This window comes from Megalobrama amblycephala, linkage group LG10, assembly GCF_018812025.1.
Source record: "Megalobrama amblycephala isolate DHTTF-2021 linkage group LG10, ASM1881202v1, whole genome shotgun sequence".
NCBI classification, from domain to species: Eukaryota; Metazoa; Chordata; class Actinopteri; order Cypriniformes; family Xenocyprididae; genus Megalobrama; species Megalobrama amblycephala.
In genome coordinates, this window is record NC_063053.1 from 6,861,185 (window position 1) to 6,886,130 (window position 24,946).

Genomic DNA, 24,946 nt, shown 5'->3' on the forward strand with positions numbered 1-24,946 from the left:
TTGATGTGGATTGGAATTGGTAAAATGTGCTTGGGAAAAAAATATGATCAGAAAATCAACTTGCCTAATAATTCTGCACTCCCTGTATATTTACAAAGTTTTATGTTAGATGTGATTAATCGCGATTAATCAATTTGACAGCACTAAATACACACACACTTCAGACTATTACAGTATAGTAAAAAGAGAAAATGAAAAAGTACATAACGATAATGACAAAAATTTAACAAATAAGGTTTATTAAGTAAGATAGATCATAACTTCTCATATATTTTCCATATGGGAATTACTGGTAAATCATTTTTTTTTTTTTTTTTTTTTTTTTTACAATTTTCTGTTTACATTCATATTCATTGTAAGCATGATTTGTGGTTTGTAAAGGCATTATAAGAAAATAACACAAAGGCAGCTGAATTCTGTGTAAACAGCATTTTTCCTAATTACAATACAGTTTAAAATATCAAAACTGGTTATTTATTGTTTTAAGACAATTACTTAGTAAACATTATAATTACAGGCAGTTAATACAGAACTGTTTGAGTGAGAAGGCTGATAATTATGTAAATTTTTAAGCAGATCACAGGGAAATTCAAAAATCCTCTATTTGCCATTGCCATGTTCAAGTACAAGGAAAGAGGATGATTAGCACTGGTGTGAGTCTGTCTCTGTGTGTGGCTGGGAGAGGATTCACACACAGCAGGAACAATCCAGTGAGACGCAATCAAAATTTCTAATAACGCTTTGCATTTTTTCTGTTCGCATTAGAGTTTTACTGTGAAGGACAAAGACATTAGTTGCAAGGTGTCAAGCATTTACTGGTTAAAGACCCTTGTTGTAGGTCAGGATCTTGCACTCTGTTGCAGCAGAGATCTCTGGCTCTAGCTCTGACACGTGGATCTGAGAGACAGAAAGCAGGGCAGAGGCAGAAAAACAGGCAAATAATCAGCGTTTACAGCTTCATCAATACCTTATCACAATGCTAATCTATATCTCACTATTATATTCATTTAATTCAGCTTCAGCGGGAACAGAAAAACAACACAAATATCAAAAAGCATAAAATCGCCTCGTATATGAATCCGCTGTTTTGATTACAGAGTGTTTTTATTTTTGTACTGACATTAAGATTCAGATCTTTTGGCTACAGTGAGATAACCATTCACAGCAATTCGTTAAGTCATTAAGATGTTTAAAATGTTTCATCAAATGAGAATTAAAAGTGTGCCATGTCTTTCCAGCCTCGAGCATTTTTCACAGTCAAAACTGACACTTCTGCCATCATAAAAAGCTAAAATGAAGCAGCGAGCACTGGTAAATATCCCAACCAGGGCCAAAACTTGCAATATTTTGCTCAGAAACAGATGGCAATGAGTGTGTGAGTGTGTGAGGCAGAATCTGAAACAGACATCCTGTGGGGTGTGAAAAGGTGGGGGGGGACAGGAGTGGAGTTTTTTGGGAGCGTTCGTCTGGAACCCTCGGATAAGTGTAAAGAGGGAGCGAGAGAGTGAGAGGAGAGGAGGAGGGGAGGGGTGGGAGAGGAATAGAAGTAGTTGGCAGCACATATGTCTGCAGTTCAGTAACCATATGGATGAACAGCTTAATAAACACCATTTTAAACCATAACCGTCTTCATGGCAGACAAAGAGAGGGGACGGAGAGAAAGTGAGAGGGAGAGCGCGAGCGGATGGAGGGAGGCATGTGTGAGTGCTCACCTGACTGTTTTGGGGGAACAAACTGATGGCAACAGGCAGCGCCAGGCCGAACGCAGAGAGACACACCATGCTATGAACGGGCAGCGCAAGACGAGGGTGCTTCTGCAGCAGAGGGAGCCTAATGCACAAAAATGCACACGTTATTGGCAGAACACACACTCCAAACTCATGAGCATTCCCGCCATTATCGTTATTAAACTCGCTTGCTGACACTTTCGAACTGCTGCGCGTGATTGGTCTCTGACACCTCCCCCTCCCTCCCTGGCCGCAGTGCGTGTGGGGGGTTGTGGGATAGCGTGCTCTGCAGGAGTCCTCCAGAGTAGTCCTGTTTTAATGAAGCCAGAGACTGCTTAATGATGACTTCATCAACACATACGCATGATGAGCTTTAATTGGCCACCAGAAACTCTCTCTCTCTCTCCGTGCGCATGCTTGTGAGTATGTTTGGGAGAGAAAAGCTACGGAGAAAAGGATCAAAGTAGGTTAAAGACCTTTTATCGTGTCCGTCAACTGCTCTAAATAAATCACTCATCCGTCACTCGGACGTGAAGAGGTCAAAGCCGAACTGAAGTGACGTACTGCAAACAGTAGTGCTGCCTTTACAGGAAATAAACGTATGAAGGAATTCAATATTTGCATGACATCCAGTCTACTCTCAGAATTCATCTGGTTTTTGTATCCTTTGCTGCCTGTGATATTAGGGATGCACAATATTTATTTTCATGTCAAATTATATTCAATTGTTTAAAAAAAAAAAATACACTTATTTGTACAGTATAAAATTTGACATTCATCTTGAGATTTGCTAAAGATTACATTGATTTAACAGTGTTACTATTGGCACTATTGGCAGCAGAATTGAATTCTGTTTGTATCATTGATCGTAATCTTCCTGTTTATCACCGTATAAAGCTGCTTTGAAACAAACTGTATTGTTTAAAGCACTATATAAATACAGGAGACTTGTGTTTCTGAAAATCAAATTTAAATTGGTATTAGATGGCAAAGGTAATCTCAATGAAATTAAATCAATTCATTTTTATATACCAATTTTTTTATTTTTTTTATTTTTTTTTTAATCTTGGTATGGTACAAATGACTATATGATATATTGGCAGTCAGTCCCTCTAAAAACAGCATCTGAAAGTAGAAAATTAATTAATTAATGCCCTTTTTTCAACTTTAAAAATTTCAACCAACAAATAAGCATTGTAGTAATGAAATATTTGCTTGGTTGTGTGTAAAGCTCACTTAAATTTCCTCCAGATCATTTGGTGTGAACACATTTTCCTTATGGTGCATTCAAGTCCTCCTGGGAAGGTCGTATTTACAAGTTGGGAAGTCGTAATTACCACGTTAGATGCATTTAAGTTAGTGCCGTCAAACAATTAATCGCGATTAATCGCATACAAAATAAAAGTTTGAGTTTACATAATATACGTGTGTGTACTGTGTATAATTATTATGTATATATAAATACACACACATACATGTATATATTTAAAGGTGCCCTAGAATCAAAAATTGAATTTACCTCGGCATAGTTGAATAACAAGAGTTCAGTACATGGAAATGACATACAGTGAGTCTCAAACTCCATTGCTTCCTCCTTATGTAAATCTCATTTGTTTAAAAGACCTCCGAAGAACAGGCGAATCTCAACATAACACCGACTGTTACGTAACAGTCGGGATCATTAATATATACGCCCCCAATATTTGCATATGCCAGCTCATGTTCAAGGCATTACACAAGGGCAGCCAGTATTAACGTCTGGATGTGCACAGCTAAATCATCAGACTAGGTAAGCAAGCAAGAACAACAGCGAAAAATGGCAGATGGAGCGATAATAACTGACATGATCCATGATAACGTGATATTTGTGAATTGTCTTTCTAAATGTTTCGTTAGCATGTTGCTAATGTACTGTTAAATGTGGTTAAAGTTACCATCGTTTCTTACTGTATTCACGGAGACAAGAGCCGTCGCTATTTTCATTTTTAAACACTTGCAGTCTGTATAATGCATAAACACAACTTCATTCTTTATAAATCTCTCCAACAGTGTGTAATGTTAGCCGTTAGCCACGGAGCACAGCCTCAAACTCATTCAGAATCAAATGTAAACATCCAAATAAATACTTTACTCACATGATCTGATGCATGCATGCAGTATGCATGATGAACATCTTGTAAAGATCAATTTGAGGGTTATATTAGCTGTATGAACTTTGTAAATATACTGTATTATAGTCGAAAGCTCGGAGGGCAGGGAGCGCGCGATTTAGCCACGCAGAATCGGTGCATAGTTAATGATGCCCCAAAATAGGCAGTTAAAAAAATGAATTAAAAAAAATCTATGGGGTATTCTGAGCTGAAACTTCACAGACACATTCAGGGGACACCTTAGACTTATATTACATCTTGTAAAAACTGGTTCTAGGGCACCTTTAAGAAATATTCACATATTATATATATATATAAAATTATATATCATTTATATTAGATATACATATAAATATTTGATGTATAAATATATTTTTGTTAAATATATACATGCATGTGTGTGTATTTATATATACAGAATAAATATGCATAGTACACACACAAATATTTTGTAAACACAAACTTTTATTTTAGATGCGATTAATCGCGATTGATCGTTTGACAGCACTATTTTAAGTCACTTTCGTCGGAGTAAGATGGCGGTGTACCTTCTCTTAATTAACTATACAAAAATACAGCAAGGTTTTTTAATTCTACTCCTAGAAAATGAAGAACAAAGAATGTGCATCAGGTGCTTTTTATGATTTTTAATTAATTTAAGAAAATTTACCATCAACTAGAGATGTTGAATCCATTGATTCCACCAGGTTCTCACTGACACGCCCCCAAACTCAGAGACTCCTGTATATCTCACTCGTAATTCCGACTGTGTGGTGGCGATCATGTTTGCTCAACTCATAAATACGATCTTTCCGACATGACTTGAAGCCACCATTAGGCGGTACCTTCATGCAAAAATGCCGTCAGTAAAGCCAATGACTGTTCGGTAAAGCAGCTGCTGTCGGACAAAGCAAGAGAGATAGGTGAAAGGTTCAAACACCACACATATATCACACAGACTCCTCTCAGCACTCTAATTAATCAAGGATACCCCTGCCACTCAGTCTCACCCTTAAAGCAGTGACCCTCCTGCATCTCTGTTTTTGCTCCATTGAGAGCCAGTGAGGGTGAGCTGACAGTCAGCATAGCAGAGGACAACTCACCATTTACTGCCGCTCACACACAGACACACCTACACACACACATAGCCGTACACACCTGCGAATCAGAGCAGCAAGAATTTGAGGAGGTTGCAACATAGTCTATCAGTCAGAAAACCCAACAAATTCTGTTGAAGAGTCGATCCCATACGGGCTCAAAAGTCAAAGCAAGTGACAATTTGTGTTTTGCATTATATTTTTAGCATAGCGGTTTGAGTAAAAAGTTATACAACTTTTTTCTTTTTTTTCCAAAAATTCTAAAAAAAATTCAACATCATATACAGGACAGATAGACAGACACTATATATAGTTCAACCTAAAACCTAAAATTTTGGCATTATTTACTCATTCTAATGTCATTGCACTACTGTTTTAATGTTTGTGCTCAGTAAAGTTTTTGAAAGAAGTCTCCAAGGCTGCATTTATCATATTGAATATACAGTAAAACAGTGAAAAAATTGAAAATTGTGAAAAAATACTACAATTTAAAATAACTTGTTTTATATTTTAATATATTTTAAAATGTAATTTATTCCTGTGATGCAAAGCTGAATTTTCAGCATCATTACTCCAGTCTTCAGTGTCACATGATCCTTCAGAAATCATTCTAATATGATCTAATATGTCATAAGATAACTTCCTGTAAGAAAATAAAATAAAATGTAATATAATTATATCATATAAGAATATTAAAATTGCACAAAATATATTTAAGAGCTATGGCAAAGGGGAAGATTTTTAGTGATTGAATAGCTTCAGAAGACATTGAATATAGCATATTGTATTTACCACTGCTTATTATTTTGAGCTTCACATCCAAACATCTCCTTTTGTTTTTTTGTGTAATTTTGCATTTAATTTTTGTGCAAACTACTCCTTTAAACACATACATAAATGTGTTCACATCAAACCGTCAAATAAAAATATACCAGGACATATGGCTCATATGGATGTGTGATTTTTGAGGTGATGGTGCTGTAAAAATAACTCAAATCTGAAATGTCAAATTCACAAGAATTTCTCTGACCTCTCCAGTATGGCCATTATTAAAGGCGGCAGCAGGAGAATAGGCATGGGCAGCACTACACGTGTCAGGGATGTCTCCATTAAAGCCTGAACAAAAAGACATTTATCAGAGCAGATGTCTTTATCCTTTCACCTTACACATGCGAAATAATCCATACTCACATGCCTGGCAGCCAGCTTTGAGGTGCCCACCACATTGCCTTTGTCATCCAGCACACTGATGCCCTCTGACAGCTCGGTGTGGCGCATCAGCAAAACATTACACACGTTGGCGCTTGCTAAATGAAGGTAGAACTGCAGTTAGAAAACAAAGGGACTTCCATTTGATGGCCAACTTTTTCTTATTTGGATGCAACACAGACCACTGATTATGATTGAAGAGAGAGTCACGTGAACTTGACTCTGTTTTGACCGTTGTTACTATCCCTGATACATTTTGAAACAAGAAAACATATACCAACACAAACACAGTAGGGGAGAATAATGGGGTAAGCTCTGCAATTTTATTTTTAAATTGTCCTCTAGGCCAGGAGAAATGAGACAGAGATAAAAACTAATTTACCTAATTATATTTCAGAATATATCCTTTCAATTAGAAGAAGGCTTCTATAAAATGGTGCCATAGAAAAAAAAAGTTAGGGTTAAGCTGTGTCAGACATTAACAATTTCCATTTGAAATAAAAATATGAACATAAAGTCTTATTAGTTCATACATCAGTCAAAGGGTTAGTTTACCCAAAAATGTCATTAATTACTCACCCTCATGTCATTCCACACCCAAAAAACACAAATTAAGATATTTTTGATAAAATCCGATGGCTCAGTGAGGCCTGCATTGACAGCAAGTTAATTTAGACTTTCAAAAGCTGAATCAGTGGTTCAGAGCAAGTATCAAACTGCCAAAGTCACACCCCCCAGTGGTGAACCTTTGAAATTTCAAAACACTTATGATGTTAAGCCTCATTTACTGAAATCACATGACTTTTAAACCACTGATTCGATACAAAAGATTCGTAAAGCTTCGAAGCTTCATGAAGCAGTGTTTTGAAATCACCCATCACTAGATATTTTGGGGGGTTTTGGCGCACAAAAAGTAATCTTGCCGCTTCATAACATTAAGGTTGAACCACTGTAGTCACATTAACTGTTTTAAATATGTCTTTAGTAGCTTTCTGGGCTTTTGAAGTGTAATTTAACTTGCTGTCAAGGCCACACTGAGCCATCGAATTTTATCAAAAATATCTTAATTTGTGTTCCGAAGATGAATGAAGGTCTTACGGGTGTGGAACGACATGAGGGTGAGTAATTAATGACAGAATTTTCATTTTTAGTCTTTAATGCTTTAACTAACCTTAATGGAACCTTATTGTAAAGTAGATATGTCACCATATCTAGTTCAGTCAAGAAACTCTAGAGGGCGCAGGCTGATAAGTACATTATGGCATGGCACAAGCTGATTGGCCTCTGCTGATCCTGTAGCCAATGAGATTGCTTGCTTAACATTTAAATAGTGTGGTTCATTGTTTGCTGTAACCTCCACCTCCCCCAGCTCCACCTGCCTAGATCTGTTACGAGATTAATGTTTGTCTATACATATAGCTGGTTTTACCTTGACATGCAAAGGGTTTTAGCAATAAAATTGCTAGATTGGAGGTGACACATCTTACCCCACTGCTATATATACTATAGAGCTAACGGAACAAAATAGGGTACTAATAATCTGTTAGAGAGTCACTGCCTTTGAATACTAAAATACACTATGTTCCAAATTATTATGCAAGTGACATATCAGTAGGATTTCAGTACAATTTCAGTACAATAAACATTCAGATTTTAGTGTTTCAAATAAGTGTTTGTTTGTTTAATTATCCATGTCTTTTTAGATAACTGGTATCAGTCTCAGACAAAATAATTTGCCAGGTCTAATTAGGTAAATGGAAACCCTACTTAGAGGTTGTTCCACATTATTAAGAAAGTCACAGTTTTCATGCAATATGGAGAGGAAGAAAGATCTTTCTGAAGATGAAAAGCATGAAATGGTGCAATGTGCAAAAGGCATGAAAACAACTAATATTGTGTGAAAACTAAATGGAGATTATTGAATTATCATAAGATTTGTGAGTGATTTAGAGCACAGCAGATAAAAGCTTATTAAGGAAAGTTCCTGTCAAAAAAAATTAAAAGGGCAGCTATAAAAAAGCCAGTGTTGAGCAGCAAACAGGTATTTGAAGCTGCTGGTGTCTCTGGAGTCTCAAGAAGCTCTCCATGCAGGCTGGCAGTTGTGCGTAAAGATGCATTTTAGCCACCACTAACCAAACCTCACAAAGAGAAACATTTGCAGTGGGTGTAGAAATACATAGAGACTAATTTTTAAATAATTTTACTCACTGACGAATGCCGTACTACAATGGATGGTCTAAATGGATGGATTTCTGGATGGTTGGTGAATGGCCACCACTTTCCAACAAGACTGTGACGTCAGAAGGGAGCGGGTGGGTGATGATTTGGGCTGGAGTATTAGGAAGTGAGATGAAAGGTCCCTTTAGGGTCTCTGGGGGTGTCAAAGTGACTTCATCAAGATATGCGGAATTCATAACTGGCCATTTTCAGCTATGGTATAAAAAGAAGTGCCTTCTGAAATACAATGCACTATGCACTATCCCATGCTGCAAAAAAACACCAAAGCAACAAAACTGTTTGAAAATGTATTTCTACACCCACTGTAAATATTTCTCTCTGTGAGGTTTGGTTAGTGGTGGCTAAAATGCAATTTTAAACATAACTGCCAGCCTGCACGGAGAGGTTCTCAAGACTCCAGAGAACCAGCAGCTTCAAATACCTGTTTGCTGCTCAACACTGGCTTTTTTATAGCTGCCCTTTTAATACAATTAACATTCAGAAACTTTCCTTAATAAGCCTTTATTTGACCAAGTTCTGCTGTGCTCTAAATCACTCACAAATCTTATGATACTTCAATAATCTGCATTCAGTTTTCACACAATATTAGTTGTTTTCATGCCTTTTGCACGACATTGCACCATTTCATACTTTTCATCTTCAGAAAGATCTTTCTTCCTCCCCATATTGCATGAAAACTGTGACTTGCTTAATAATGTGGAACAACCTCTAAGTAGGGTTTCCATTTGCCTAAGTAGACCTGGCAAATTATTTTGTCTGAGATTGATACCAGTTATCTAAAAAGACATGGATAAATAAACAAACAAACACTTTCTTAGAAAAATTAAAATCTGAATGTTTATTGTACTGAAATCCTACTGATATGTCACTTGCATGATAATCTGGAACGCAGTGTAAAAGCAAGCAAAACTGGAAATCATTCTTGATCTGGAATGTCTGCGTTAAGAGGGGTTAACTGGATATAAAACAAATAGTTTCATATGGTCATGTCAAAGTGCACACGTGAATTACAAGCGCAAAAATGATTAGAATAATGATTTACTTCCTGGCATTATCATCTGTGGCATGTGGTGAGATTGGTGTGGGTGTGTGTGTGAACAGAGAAATAAAGAGAGCCTGAAGCATTTTTAATTTACAGGCCTTGTGTTGTGAGTTATCAGTGTTCAGTGCTGCAGTGTTGTGGGGCTGAGTTAATTGGCTGAGTAAATAGCTATTCACCTCTGAGGGGTTCAGACCCAGGCCAATTAACCACACACACGCACACACACAATGCAAAGAGAATCAAAAATGAAGAACAAAGAAAAACATATGCATACTAAATCTGACAAAGAACAAAGTCCTGCTTTAGGTCAGCCTAAAATCATCATAAAATGTCTTTATAAAGGTGCTGATTCCAAGAGGATGTCATTTTGAGGTTAATAAAATGATAAATGAATGCTGTTTTATTTACGCAAAAAAATCCGAAAGCAAAATAAAATCCAAGAAAAATTTGTTTCCACTGCGTTTCATTAGATGTGTTTAATTGCCTTTTATAACTAAACACTGAAAAACAACAACAACATGGCGGCCTGGAGACAGGGAACCCAGAGCTAACACAGAGAGCACTTTAGGCCTAATTAACCAATTAGAGAGCGGCAGCCGAGAGCTAACAAGGTCCCGTTACTCCAGTCCAGAGAGGTGAGGGGGAACCTGCTGATTTAATTAAAGGGGTGGGGTGGGGGACAAAAACAATTTAATTACAACCAAGGATCCCCAAGGCATTGTGGGACAGTCTCCCTCAGCCCCTCTGGACCTGTTTGAGCCTCAGCACGCTAATGGAACACTGAGATAACATTTCAGCAGCATCCCCCTCTGACAACAGGATCAGTCAAAACACAACATGAGAACAAACAACAATAAACAAACGCTTGAGGTTTAATGGAAGTCTGAACCAATGCTCATTTAGAAATTGAGTGTCATTACAAATGCAAAGACGTGAGCTTTCAGACAGCAAAAGAGCTGATAGAAAACTGCAAGCATTAATTAATATCGTACATTACTGAATCAATCATTTTATGCTTTACTAATCAGCAGTTTAGCAAGACAACATGACAGGAAGCTTCTGCTTGATAAATGCAACAGGGCAGATTAAGTGGTGCAGAAAAATCAAGCTCACATTCATCGCTAATACATACATAAACACGCTCTCGCACACATGCACATACCAACTGCAGGGAACGGGATGAACCTCTGGACCAGGATTCTTGTAGCTGGACTGAAATGCTCAGCTCTCTTAATAAGAATATTCAGCCCCACCTGTGGACACAATAACATTTCATTTTACAATGTTTATTTTTTTAAACAATTTAAACTTTTAATTTTTTTAACTTTTAACATTATATTACTATTCTAAAGTTTTAGGCAAGAACATTTTTTATTCAGAAAATACAATTTTATTCAGCAAAGAGGCATATAAACTGATCAAAAGTGAGAGTAAAGACTTTTATAGTGTTACAAAAGATTTCTATTTCAAATAAATGCTGTTATTTTGACCTTTCTATTCACCAAAGACACAAAATATTGAGAACACTAATATAGTATAACGACCGTTGATGATTGACGATTGACCGTTTGCAAAGTAACTGTTACTACCTACGTCCTACAAGCCATGCCGTGCTCACGCCACACATCATATTCTCACGCAGTGAAAAAGAGCAAAGAGGACACTGACAACGCGTCGACAGACAAGACGCAGCAGGTTACTTTTGATATTTCAATTTTTTTTAACTTTTAAAGAAATTTAAACAATAAATACCATTTTGTGGCACTTTAATCGATGTATAACCTCGCGGCTCGTAAACCGATCATCTCTTTCTACTAGTTAATTTATAGCATCAAATAAACATGAATGAACATCAGAAGGAATGTTGTTTCAACTGCGGAAAGACGTCAGCAGCATTTTTCAAGTTCAAGTCCACCGACGTTAATCTATTATCTCCCCTGACTGCTTTGTTGACAAAACGGCGGATTTGGCGTTATGATTGGTTAGATCGCATGTCAATCAAACTCCCGGCAAACGGTCAATTAGCATACAGTTTGTCAGATACAGATTGTCAATACAGATTGTCAAGTTGCCAGAGTTGCCAAGTCTACCTGCAGAACTGGGCTACTTTAACACTGTTGCCGCAGGTTGTTTTACATGTCCGCGTGTTGAAGCGACCCCAAATAACATGATATTTAGCCCCGGAAATGCACATTTTACCAGGGGAGCGCTGCCAAAAACACGAATTTTACCATGATTGGGTTAGTTTTGGGCTAGTTTTGAGTAGCATTTGAGTGGGTTTTGTTGTGAAAACCTGGCAACCCTGATTGGCAGGATGGCTTTGTTCTGGGCAAGAACTCTTTGACCATCCATGCAGCCTCATGGATAAGAGCAGGGAGAGCTGCGATAACCCCGTTAGGGTAAACAGAACAAAGCTAACATAAAGGAATGCAGATATCATTAATGTTCAATAACTGAATGTAAAACATAAATCAAGAAAAATTAGTCTGATTCAAAGAGGAATATAGGAAGGCCAAGTCCTGGCTGTGGCAATAGGAGGAGCTGGGGATGGAGGAGGGTAATTATCTCCTGAGCAACACAATAAAGCTGCTGATAATACTGAATGGACATAATATATGCTGTGATGGGTGTGGTATTCCTTTAGGTAGATGTGGATCAGCTGAGAGTCATCTGATGTGACCTGCCAGAACTAATGCTACGCTTGATTTGTTTTTTCCATGTGTTCAAATTCAAACTCAAATGAAAAACAGAAACACGTACCTATAGTGAAACAATGAACTCTTAAATTAATCTTGTATGACAAATATAACACATTAAGTCAAAGACATTATGGTGACAATACACATTTGTTTTCATAGTGACCTTGAAAGCATGTAACTCCCAGTGGGCTTCATGACAGGTCATGACAGGCTATGCTAAGTTGTTTCTCATCTCGCCTTGTGAGTCTCTGGTCATCTCTGTGAGCCCTTCTAACAAACATCTGAGAACATAACCCATTCACATCCCTTCCCTTCCCAGCAGGGGTGTTCAGAGGGATTGTAGTTTTAATTAGTGCCCCCCTCCCGCATTTCTCACAGGCATGGGGCCATTTGTAGTTGTTGTCACCATGGTTCTGCTTGTCATGCCCCTGGGCATCAAACTGCCGCCCAGCAGGGCAGCTAATTGGCTCTAGAGGACACAGGGGGCGTGACTAGAAGGATATGCAATTCAGCAAAGTGAAATACAGCATAGGGCTCTGTGTGCCTGTGTGATGCAATTAGACTCCATCAGTTTGCTTATTAAAATTAAATTCACATAACACTAGAAAAGTCATATTCTGTTAATAAAAGAGAATTTTTTCTACACATCAAATTACGTAATACTGTTTTGTGTAAACATGTGAACTCACTGCAATAGTAACTGCACTGCTGACTGCACCAAGATAACCCTGGAAAAACGTAGACATTGGTGTGGGCTGAAAAGATAAAAAAAAAATCTAAATTAATAAAAAATTGAATTAATATGGCATTTTTGGTAAGACTTTATGAAGCTTGTATTTTTAATGCATAACTGTACTCTTATGTCATTATAATAAGTATATAAGTATCACTTTACAATAAGGTAGAATTTGTTAAAGTAAATTAATTAGTTAACTCGAACTAACCAGAGTAATATATTTTTTTACAGCATTTAACTTTTGTTAATGTTAAAAATACAATTGTTCATTGTTTGTTCATGTTAGTTCACAGTGTGTTAACTAATGTTAACAGATACAAATTTTGATTTTAAAAATGTATTAGTAAATGTAGAAATGAACATTAACTAAGATTAATAATTGCTAAAAGTTTTGTTTATCGTTAGTTCATGTTAACTAATGTAGTTAACTTAACGTTAACAAGTGAAACCTTATTGTAAAGTGTTACAGAAAAACGTATGTTGTATCATATCATGAATCGTAACAACAGCTATAATGCCTTTTCATAATTACCTATGGGTTATAACTTATATGACGATTTATTAAAGCACACAATGAACACATTATATCCTCTTAAGTTACAAATGATAATAGTTCCCATAGTTATATTGTTTTATGTCTCTTACTTGACATCTGTACATTATCTTACTATATCTTGAGTGGTATTTTACTTGTAAACATCCAACAAGCTTTTTAATATATTTGTAAGTGGTCGATGTCTGCTTTAAGTAAAGTAACATAAGTGGGAACTATAATAAGAAGTTAAGTTTTCTTTTAAACAGCCATTGGATATCATGAATGGGTTATGACACATTTGCTTTGAACATTTTCATTGTAATATCAACAAAACCTATTGCATTGTTTCAAATGTAAAAAGGTTGCCAATGAGCTTTAACCAGCTGACACTGAAATTAAAGGGATAGTTAACCAAAAAATACAATTTCTGTCATTATTTATTTTCGAAACCTGCATGAAGTTCTTTCTTCTGTTGAACATAAAGGAAGATATTTTGAAGAATGTGGGTCACCAAACAGTTGCTGGACTTTATTCTAGAAAAAAATACTATGGAAGTCAGGAGGAGCGGAAACTGTTTGGTTACTGACCTTCTTCAAAATATATTCTTTTGTGTTCAGCACAAGACAGAAATTAATACTGGTTTGGAACAACTTTTGGGTTGAGTAAATGACCACCACTTGAATGTAGCAGGATACTGTGCAGATCCTAAATAAACAAGGTCAAGATGTGAGACTTGCAATATATTATAACTATGGGAATTATAATCCACTATAATTTAAGTTTATATAACATGGTGTTTATTGTGCGTTTTATATTAACTCCTAAAAGTTATAACCATAAATAGGCAAGTAACTGTTTTCACAATTACTCATGAGATGAGAGGCTTTTTATTAGGCACTTTGCATGCATTATAATGCATTAAGAATACAATTACAATGCGTTATAAATACAGGCTTCATTAAAAAGAGTTACCACATTTTTTCATTATAGAGTGCTGCAGGGATGATTTATTTTTGTAGGCCAAAACATGGAAATTAGTTACCATTTTAGCACTTCCAGTTCCATCGTCCTGAGGGTTTTTTTGAATGGGTTTTAGGTTAAATGCCTGGTTAACAAAAGCTCAAGACATTTTCCCCTTTCATTCTATGACATAAAATACAGCAGTAATACTCCCTTAAAGGTGCCCTAGAACCAAAAATTGAATTTATCTGGGCATAGTTAAATAACAAGAGTTCAGTACATGGAAAAGACATACAATGAGTTTCAAACCTCATTGCTTCCTCCTTCTTATATAAATCTCATTTGTTTAAAAGACTTCCGGAAAACACACGGATCTCAACATAACACAGACTGTTACGTAACAGTCGGGATCATTAATATGTATGACCCCAATATTTGCATATATGCCAGCTCATGTTCAAGGCATTAGACAAGGAAAGCCAGCGCAGACAAGGTAAGCCAGCAAGAACAACAGCGAAAAATGGCAGATGGAGCAATAATAACTGACATGATCCATGATAGCATGATATTTTTAGTGATATTTGTAAATTGTCTTTCTAAATGTTTCATTAGCATGTTGCTAATGTACTGTTAAATGTGGTTAAAGTTACCATCGTTTCTTACTGTATTCACGGAGACAAGAGCCGTCGCTATTTTCATTTTTAAACATGTGCAGTCTGTATAAGGCATAAACACAACTTCATTCTTTATAAATCTCTCCAACAGTGTAGCATTAGCTGTTAGCCACGGAGCATAGCCTCAAACTCATACAGAATCAAACATAAACATCAAAATAAATACTTTACTCACATAATTCGAAGCATGCATACAGCATGCATGACGAACATCTTGTAAAGATCCATTTGAGGGTTATATTAGCTGTGTGAACTTTGTAAATGCACTGTAATATAGTCGACAGCTCGTGTGGCAGGGAGCACGCGATTTAAAGGGGCGGCGCTGCCAAAATCAGGGTATAGTTAATGATGCCCCAAAAAAGGCAGTTTAAAAAATTAATTTAAAAAAATCTATGGTATTTTGAGCTGAAACTTCACAGACACATTCAGGAGACACCTTAGACTTATATTACATCTTGTGAAAAAGCATTCTTGGGCACCTTTAAAGCTTCTACGCATCTTGAAAAAAGCGGTTGCTAACAAGTGATTAAATGGGACTACAGAGAACAGAAACTCAATCGTCTGTTTTCAGTCTCATATTTATAATCACGCTGTTGCAAACTATTCTAACTCAAACTTTAAGTTTTTTTTTTTTTTTTAAATAAGGATTGAAAGAGTTGCTTAATGGTGGTTACATTGAAGCCATGTGACCGTGGTTTAGCTACGTTTAGCTTTTTACTTCCTCAAACAGTTGGGTTCATATGTAAACATTATCATGATGAACAAAATATGCAAGAATACCAACTTGTGTTGGTCACAGAGCTAAAAACCAATGTAAAAATCCTATTGGGTTAGGGTATTGTCAAGGGAACCAGGGTGATGTTAACTTACAGAAATCTCTGCAGCACTCTTTTTAATAACTTTAGTTTACCTGTGAACATAAAATATGCCATGCCATCACCATATGCACTGGTCAAAATTATATTACTGACACAGTACCTTAGTTGCATTGCGGTTGCAGAAGTTGACACAGGCATTGTGACTCTGGTTCAGCCACTGTGAGACAGACAGTGAGATTGAGTTCATAGTAAACAGAGCTTGGAATGACTCATGAAGCATAAAGACCAGTAAAACACGTGTATACAGTACCATACCTGCCAGAAGATGGTGGAAGCAAATGTCTGATTAGGTAAAAGAAGGCCAACAACCTATAAATGGAGGAGAAAGTGATTTAACGCAGTGATTTAATGTAGTTACAAGATAAGAAGGAAATGTTGGATATCTTTTCACATTGACCTACCACTGGAGTACCAAAGGGCACAAAACCTGAAAGGAAAAGGAGAAACGTGTGCCAACAGAAAGAATAGGAATGAGATGATTTCAGGGGGAAATTAATCCCCCTGAAACACTAAGAATGTAATTTTGACATTTGAATACGCTGGATCAGGCCACAGAAGTACATTTCATGTCATGTTTGGTTTAAAAAGTCTCTCATATGACTTTATTACTGACCTTTAACAGATTAATAAAATCCTCATTACTCATAAAAGATAGCATTGTTCAGAGGTAGCCATCATAATTGTCAGGCAGGTCTCTCCCTATCTGTTCTCTCTTTAAATAGTAGTGTTAACAGAAGACTAAAATACTCCTATTTCTGAGTGGCCCAACAACACTTCCAGACAGCAGGAGGGAGAGGGTTTAATCAGAGCCCAGCTGAGTGTGACCTTTGCCAACAGATCGGTCCAGAGAGACCCCCTGCCACCAGGCTCTAGTCTCCAGAGCTGGTAACAAGCAGAAAACTGCCTACCACCCATGACACAGACACACACACGGAAAACACACTCACACCCTTACCTGACATGCGAAAGGGCATGGGGATCTTCTCTCCTGTGTCTGGATGGATGATGGCCTGAGGACATAATGAATCCACAGACAGCAGACAGGATGAAGAGGAGAAAACGAGAGAGAATAAGAGGTGAGAGCAGACTGATGGGAGAATTATGCTGAGGTTCTCCGCAATTCTCCTCTCATTACACCATTATTCAGAACCACAGCTTGTGAGTGCGTGTCACACCGCGCACAAAGATGTTGAGTGATTTAAGCAGGTTCTTTCATCATAGGAACCTGTAAAAGGCTTTCAACACTGTTCACACTCACCTGTTTAATCTTCTGAGCTTCCCAAAGCTATTGCGAAAAACAGAGAGAAACATGCAAATGAGGGAAATGTTTACAATTATTTCATCCTCACCTTGTTTTTGTTGTGTTACTAAAGTTACCAAGAAAACCGAAGTTCTTTACACAACACGTGTGAGCTGAATTGTCAAATTCTGACAGTTTGATTGGTTGAGGTCTTCTTTTCTGCTCACATTCCCATTAGCTATACACACTCTTTTATTGGCATCTATCGTTCTATAAAGAATTAACCTTTAACATCCATGGAACATTTGCATTCTTTATAGAGTTTTAGATTATTAAAATGTTCTCCACACTAAGAAAAACATGGTTCTTTTAAGATCTGTTTGCTGAAAGGTTCTTTGGGGAAACTAAAATTGTTCTTCTATTTAGCATCACTGCGAAAACCCCCATTTTGTACAAAAATAGACGGGCCCCAAACTTACCTGTACATTAGTCACACCTGGAGGCAGAGCTCCATTTTTGAACTGATCCAGGAGTTTCATACATTCATTTAAATGTTTCTACAAATAAAAGAGAAAACAGCATTCACAGATAAACTATCAAATCATTTGAGGCTTACATTTCAGGAGAATCTTGTTTACCTCTGAAACAAAGAGCGTTCGAGGGTCGATCACATCCAAGAAGTGTCTTAACCTGCCATAAAATGAACCCTGAAGTAACGGGGAGAACATTACAGGAACATTAAGAAATAAGAAATTACACAACACACTCTCATGGCAATTCATAACTATTTTACATTTTGGTGAATTGGTGCCTAATACATTTTTCGTACATTTTCATAAAATCTCCTTATGCCCCACTGAAGGTTACACTCAAAAATTGCTGGGTTAAAAACAACCCAAGTTGGGTTGAAAATGGACAAACCCAGCAGTTGGGTTATATGTTTGGGGTATAACTGAACTATTGTTTAAAAATGACTGTATTGCTTGCTTAAAATGAACCCAAAATATGTTGGTGTGGCAAGCAGGGCGGGCGAGAGCCGTGAGGGAGCGGCGCGAGGCCGATGACGCGAGAGATAATGAGCTCCTCCGTGAGAGACTCAAGACCGGTGCGCCTCGCAGGTGGAGCTCATTATCTCTCGCGTCACCGGCCTCGCGCCGCTCCCTCACGGCTCTCGCCCGCCCTGCTCGCCACAGTTGGAAATTAACATTTATTAAGAAGTTTAATGAATAATAATGAAATAGTGGACATTTATTAAATTGCTTCTTAATAAAATGTTTACCTTTTGATTATTATTGTTGCCTCTAGTAATTATGTGTTCTAATTTCCAACCTATTTGGGGTTCATTTTAAGCCAGCCATATAGTAATTTTTAAACAATAGTTGGGTTAAATAAAATTATCCAGCTGGTTGGGCAAACATTTAACCCAACCACTGGGTTAAAACAACCCAATTGCTGGGTTTATCCATTTTCAATCCAACTTGGGTTGTTTTTAATCCAGCATTTTTTCAGAGTGTAGATTTAGGGGTGGACCTTCATGCTTAGTTTGTTCCTAAAAATGGTGGGTTTCCATACAAATCACATCAAACAGATTTATATGAAATTGACACCTTGTAAAATAGTTTGCTCATAAAAATTGTTTGGAATTAAATGTTTATAGATCTTAAAATTTGAGAGAATGCAACAAAAGAAGTGAAATCATCAGAAAAACCTACTTGTCTGGAGGACATTAATTCCACCTGAATTAGATGATATATTCTATCCATCTAATATATTTCATAAGTTTAACATCTAGTGCAGTGCATACCTGGTTTGTGACAAAGGTCCATTGTTTTGTTTTGTTTTTAGTTTAAAAATGCAATAGACGTAAATGTAGATTGAGATTACAGGAAAAGAGACAATTTTGTATTTTATATGTCTTCCTTTTTACTGTGTGTAGTGGAGTTATTTAACTGTTTAAAATGGCATTGTGTGATAATCTAAGCCATTTCATATTTTAAAACGTCAATGACAAATGATCAGATATTTGTCAGCTTATTTGTAGGCTACTCATCCGATTTTTTATAGTAAACTAACTTGTATTGTTTGTTGGTTATATGCTTGTTATATGTTAATTATTTTGATTTTTTTAATTGATTGATTGATTGGTTGGTTGATTGATTAATTTGTTTTCCCCCCTAAAGAATCCAACGAATTTCAAAAAATTCAAAGTTTTAGGCTACTCGATAGGCAGGCTTGTGTGGAACAAGAACAGTTCTCCCGTGAATAATAATCATGATTATTAATCATATGTTCACAATTTCTTTAAATTACTCAACAAATTATTTCTGAGGTCCCAGAAACTTTCTCCAGACGCGAGAGTCAGCTGCTGATGCAGACTCTGACACCACGGCCGAACCAGTTGTTTTCGCACGCCAGGTGTGTCCGCCTCATTATATGTGCGCACCAACTGCTGCTGGCTGATCTGTAGACCTAAAAAATTCTTCCAACGCAATTAAAATGTTCAAATGTGTGTGTGAGAGGAGGATTTCAAGATTTCCAAGCAGCACGCAACATATTCTGTGTTTATCACGTCTAACAGGCGGCCCTTTACACATATGAAGGACGGTACTGCTGGAGCAATAACAGCAGATGTGAATCATCTGTATTAAATAAATAAATGAATGAATATATAAATTACCTCTCAATTCCTCTTCCTCTGAGGTTAAAGTTATTGAGTCACTAATACATATAAAATGGCTTAAGTAGTTTTTGTAGCAGTGAATGTTCCAGTTTCCACATGTTTTAATAGAGAATGTTGCTAATGAACTCGCTTTGGCTCAAAACAGTTTTTAACGATGCTTTATCTCTTCATTTGATGCTGAAGATTGAAAATAATTAATTGAGGCTGGGGTGTGAATTACAAGAGTCTGGGCCCTGACTTTTTTGTTAAAACCTAACCACTAAAGAAAAAAAATGTTTGCAAAAGTATGTTTTTACATACAAATAATATACAAATTTTTATATAAACAAAAGTCAATCTGAAAAAAGTAATCTGATTACATCTTTTTTCAAGTAACTAGTAAAGTAACTCATTACTTTTAAATTTAGCTACAACAGGATTTAGTTACTTATGTTTCAAACGCAAGTTACTTTCTTTTCCCATTTACTGACTGACACCTATCTTGTCCCCATATTGAGAGAAATCATAATTATATAGTAGTAAATGAGTAAATTTACTCATCTCAATTGCACAAAAACAGATTCAGTATTCCTCAAAATTATTAAAGACTGTAAAATGTAAACTCAGAATATCGCACAAACCTTAATATCAATTAATATCACTTTATTAACCAATGTCTTTGCCACTGACCTTCGATGATCCAATTCAACCATATTAAAATGAATTTGGATAAACATAACATTTGTGTTTTTTATTGCTGAAGAGTGTTGAAATTTCTATTGTTCTATTGTCCTATTGTTCTTCAATCAAAGAATTAAAAATGGCAGCACAGCTGAAAGGTTTGTTTGAGCTGCGCCCTCTACTGTACAGACAATGCTTTCGCATAGGCAAAAAATAATAGTTATGACACTTACACGTTTTGTCTATCAAGATCATCTTTACAAGTTAACACAACATTTATACATTTTGAAGCCTAAATAAAGTCGTCAGATATAAAAAGCTAACAGTAGGCTATAAACGGACTACAGCACACCATGGTCGCGGATCAACGTCACCACCGCCAAGCTTCCTCAAACTTTATTTAAAAACATGCTCGCTGATTATGATCTGCGCCGTGTATGAATACTTATCCACTTTTTCATGAGAAATTCTGTCCAAACGTCCTGTTTGTCATGATGATGTCTAAAGTTCCCGCCAAAGGAAGTAGTCCCTTTTAGCAACTTGTAAGCAACCGCCGTTTTTAAGACACAATAAAGGTTTAAAAAAGCGGGTTATAACTGGTGTGTTTTATATCATAGATCAAAACGTGAAAATATTTAGAGGCTTTGTTAACCACAGACCTTATTTCAGGTGATTTAGCAAAAACCCATTCAAAAACCCATAGACTTTAGGGCGATGGAACCGGAAGTCCTAAAATGCTAACTCGCTTCCGGGTTTTGCATGCAAAAACACGTCATCTCTGAGGTACTCTATTCACATTCATTTGGCAACTCATAAAACATGTACGATTTAGCAAGAAAACGTATGAATTCATACGAATTAGCCACCTCGTAAAAAACGTCCGTGAGTGAATTTGTTTGGGGCCAGTTGCATAAACTTAGTCACTATATTAAGACTGTGTCTTAAGAAGTTTGACCAACTTGCAGTTAACCAAGGGGTAATCAATGTTATTTTTCCAATTCAAATTACAGCAATCTACCTTTTTATGTAACGGACTTTAAAAAAATTAGGACTACTCTTCAAGAAAAACATTAGCGTCTTAACTTTTAAGACTAGTCTAAGTGGTTTATGCAACCGGCCCCTGAGGCTTATTCATTTCAGTTTTGGTCTGAAGTGGCTTTATTTCCCAAAAATAGTACTTTTATGTTGTTATTTAAAAAAAACAAGCAAGCAAGCCAAGCCCAGGTGAGAAAAGCAATGCAAAAGAAACGTAGCACATTACTTACACAATTGGTTACTTTTTTTGTAACACGTTACTTTTATAAGTAACTTTCCTCAACAATATATATATGTATGTGTGTGTGTGTGTGTGTGTGTGTGTGTGTGTGTGTTGTAAAATATATGTGGCATTTTGGTTGCTATAGTGGCACAAATAGACAATTCTATGGTGGCCCAGTAGTGCACAACACAACGAAATTAAAAAAGCAAACATAAGTTCACAACACAACGAAATCGAGACACAACACAACGGAATAAAGCCACAACACAACGAAATCGAGCCACAACACAACGGAATAAGCCACAACACAACGGAATCAAGCCACAACACAACGGAATCAAGCCACAACACAACGAAATAAAGCCACAACACAACGGAATTAAACCACAACACAACGGAATCAAGCCACAACACAACGGAAATGCTCCCGACCACTAGGGGGCTCTCAGAGCTCGGTAAAGTTAGTTTTCCTTGCCACTGTTCTATAGAGTCGGCAGTAATATCAATACCACGATTAGTTTAAACAGTATGTAACCACTGCATATCGACATGAAATATTAATTCAATATCACCTACGTGCAAAATACCTTCATATTTAGGCCTATACTTGTGAATGATTTGACGCGCTACCACGGCGCATGATGAAGGGAACGTCTGCCAATCCCACTAAGTGGTTAAAACGTATAATTTGTATTCATTAAAATTACTTTTAACATTTAAAAACAGACATATTCAAATTCCAAAGCTTGTCAGTCTTACCAACAGGAACTAACAACCTTTGGAATTTGAACATGTCTGTTTTTAAATGTTAAAAGTAATTTTAATGAATACAAATTATACGTTTTAACCACTTGGTGGAATTGGTAGATGTTCCCTTTATCATACGCCGTGGTATCGCGTCAAATCATTCACAAGTATAAATATGAAGCTATTGTGAACGTAGTTGATTTTTAATTAATATACCATGTCGATATACAATGCTTACATACTTAAAACTAATCATGGTATTGATATCTTTGTAAAACTGTCGACTTTATAGAACAGTGGCAAGGAATAGTAATATTACCTAGCTCTGAGAGCCCCCAAGTGGTCGGGAGCATTTCCGTTGTGTTGTGGCTTGATTCCGTTGTGTTGTGGTTTAATTCCGTTGTGTTGTGGCTTTATTTCGTTGTGTTGTGGCTTGATTCCGTTGTGTTGTGGTTTAATTCCGTTGTGTTGTGGCTTTATTTCGTTGTGTTGTGGTTTAATTCCGTTGTGTTGTGGCTTATTCCGTTGTGTTGTGGCTTTATTTCGTTGTGTTGTGGCTTGTTTCCGTTGTGTTGTGAACTTATGTTTGCTTTTTTAATTTCGTTGTGTTGTGCACTACTGGGCCACCGTACAATTCGGACATAAATGCTGACCCATTGTTTGAGGCTATTATCTGTATTTCTGCCAATAATATAAAAACGTGTTTGACTTTTTCTAGGAAACAACATAATATTACATTTTGTAAAGCAGTAATGTCACCAACAGAGGTCACTGTTAATGCGACTGAACTACAGAGTGTGAGTGAGGGCGGAAGAAGCAAACACTGCAGTGCACTGTTTGGGTTTAGCGAGTAAAGCAAACTGAAGCTCATTTGAGCAGCAAAATGCAATTTCTCTAAAACAGTTCACTTGAAACATTCCGTCTCCGAACCCGTCTGCAGTGAGCTTAAAGGAATCAACCAGAAACAAAAACAGAAAAGTATCGCATTCTGATGCACTGGGTCCGGTTGTTATTTACCTGATCAAACCGAGACTCGCCGAGTCTAAACGGAGGGCACTCAGTCGATTCAGGCATGGCAGGTTTTGCTTTCAATAAGGCTGTTTTACTGAGCTCTGAAACTAGCGTAGCGTAGACTTTCCCAGAGTGGTCGAGTCATCCGTATCGATGCATTTTGGGTAATGTCGTTTTTTTAACAGGTCAAAGTATAGAAGCACCCCATGGGTGTGATAAAGGACGTTTGGAGAGTAGTTTAAAGATTTGTCATGAATGTCAGTAAAACATTGCTTTTCATAAATTACTTAATTTCAGTCGCCTTTACATCATGTAGTTCAGTTTAGTCATTACTATGAACTTGCACAGGATGTGTTTTGAATTCATATAGCTACATAATTTATCCAAGATAGTCATTCCCCAAATAGCTCGTCGACAAGCTGTGTAATATTAATTTAGCTATAAATTATGTTCTCCTATTAAAGGATTAGTTCACTTTCAAATGAAAATTAGCCCAAGCTTTACTCACCCTCAAGCCATCCTAGGTGTATGACTTTCTTCTTTCTGATAAACACTCTCTGAGATATTTTAATAAATATCCTGATGCATCCGAGCTTTATTATGGTAGTGAATGGTACCAATGAGTATGAAGCCAAAGAAAGTGCTTCCATCCATCATAAACTTACTCCGGGTTAATAAAGTGTCAGGACACTTTCCAAAGGGGAAATTTGAACTGAATTGCATAGATATCTCTGGAAGGGGGATTAGGGCTGTGTGGCACAGTTTGAGATGTCTTAAGACAATTGGCCAAAGGCTAGATTGAAACTTTGTTTATCAGTTTGAAGTGCCTTAACAGGTAGCGGTCCTGTCATGTGAGGAAGATCCGTTTAGATCCACTCTGACGGGCAACAACAACAAAAAAACTCCCTAAGACTTCCTAGCTCTTCCATCCAGATAGCAAAATTCTGTTTTTACTGTTATCTCTATTCCTTATGTTCTATTTTTATTCTTCTTCTTTATGTAAAGCACTTTGAATTACCATTGTGTATGAAATGTGCTATACAAATAAAATTGCCTTGCCTTGAAGCAAAGTGATGTGTTTGTGTAAAAAAAGACCACCTTCCGTATTGCACTTACGAAGAAAGTATAAACTAGCGTTACGTCGGTTACACTTTTTACGTAATTTGAATAGGAAAGTTATAGGACGTAAGCGTTTTGAACTGCAAGGGTTTTACACTTTCTGCGCATGATGAATATGGAAGCTAGATATTTTACTTCATAACTTGTTAAATATGGATTTTTTTTTTTTTACAAAACCTTTTTTTTTTAAAGTGAACTAATCCTTTAATAAACTCTAAAAAATTCAGTGCGAGCACATCAAAACATTTTATCACAAATGTTCTTGGGGAATCTTTTTTGCATATTT

At 36.7% G+C, this 24,946-nt stretch overlaps 1 protein-coding gene across 4 annotated transcripts; it reads right to left on the reverse strand.

Moving 5' to 3' along the window:
- Positions 1-222: 222 nt before the first annotated feature.
- On the reverse strand, positions 223-24,032 carry sfxn5a (sideroflexin 5a). Of its 4 annotated transcripts, none has more exons than XM_048204193.1 (14): positions 23,548-23,780; positions 17,824-17,892; positions 17,665-17,742; positions 17,204-17,230; positions 16,901-16,955; positions 16,347-16,372; positions 16,201-16,254; positions 16,046-16,102; positions 12,852-12,917; positions 10,626-10,716; positions 6,166-6,281; positions 6,005-6,090; positions 1,713-1,830; positions 223-897 (listed from the first exon to the last, which is right to left on the reverse strand). In XM_048204193.1, exons 1-14 carry the CDS (start codon positions 23,602-23,604, stop codon positions 820-822), a joined length of 978 nt encoding a protein of 325 aa, XP_048060150.1. In that variant the 5' UTR covers positions 23,605-23,780; the 3' UTR covers positions 223-819. The 4 variants fall into 4 exon arrangements, with proteins under 4 accessions (XP_048060150.1, XP_048060152.1, XP_048060151.1 ...); XM_048204195.1 differs by lacking the exon at positions 23,548-23,780 and adding an exon at positions 21,791-22,054; XM_048204194.1 differs by lacking the exon at positions 23,548-23,780 and adding an exon at positions 18,015-18,206.
- Positions 24,033-24,946: the final 914 nt, after the last annotated feature.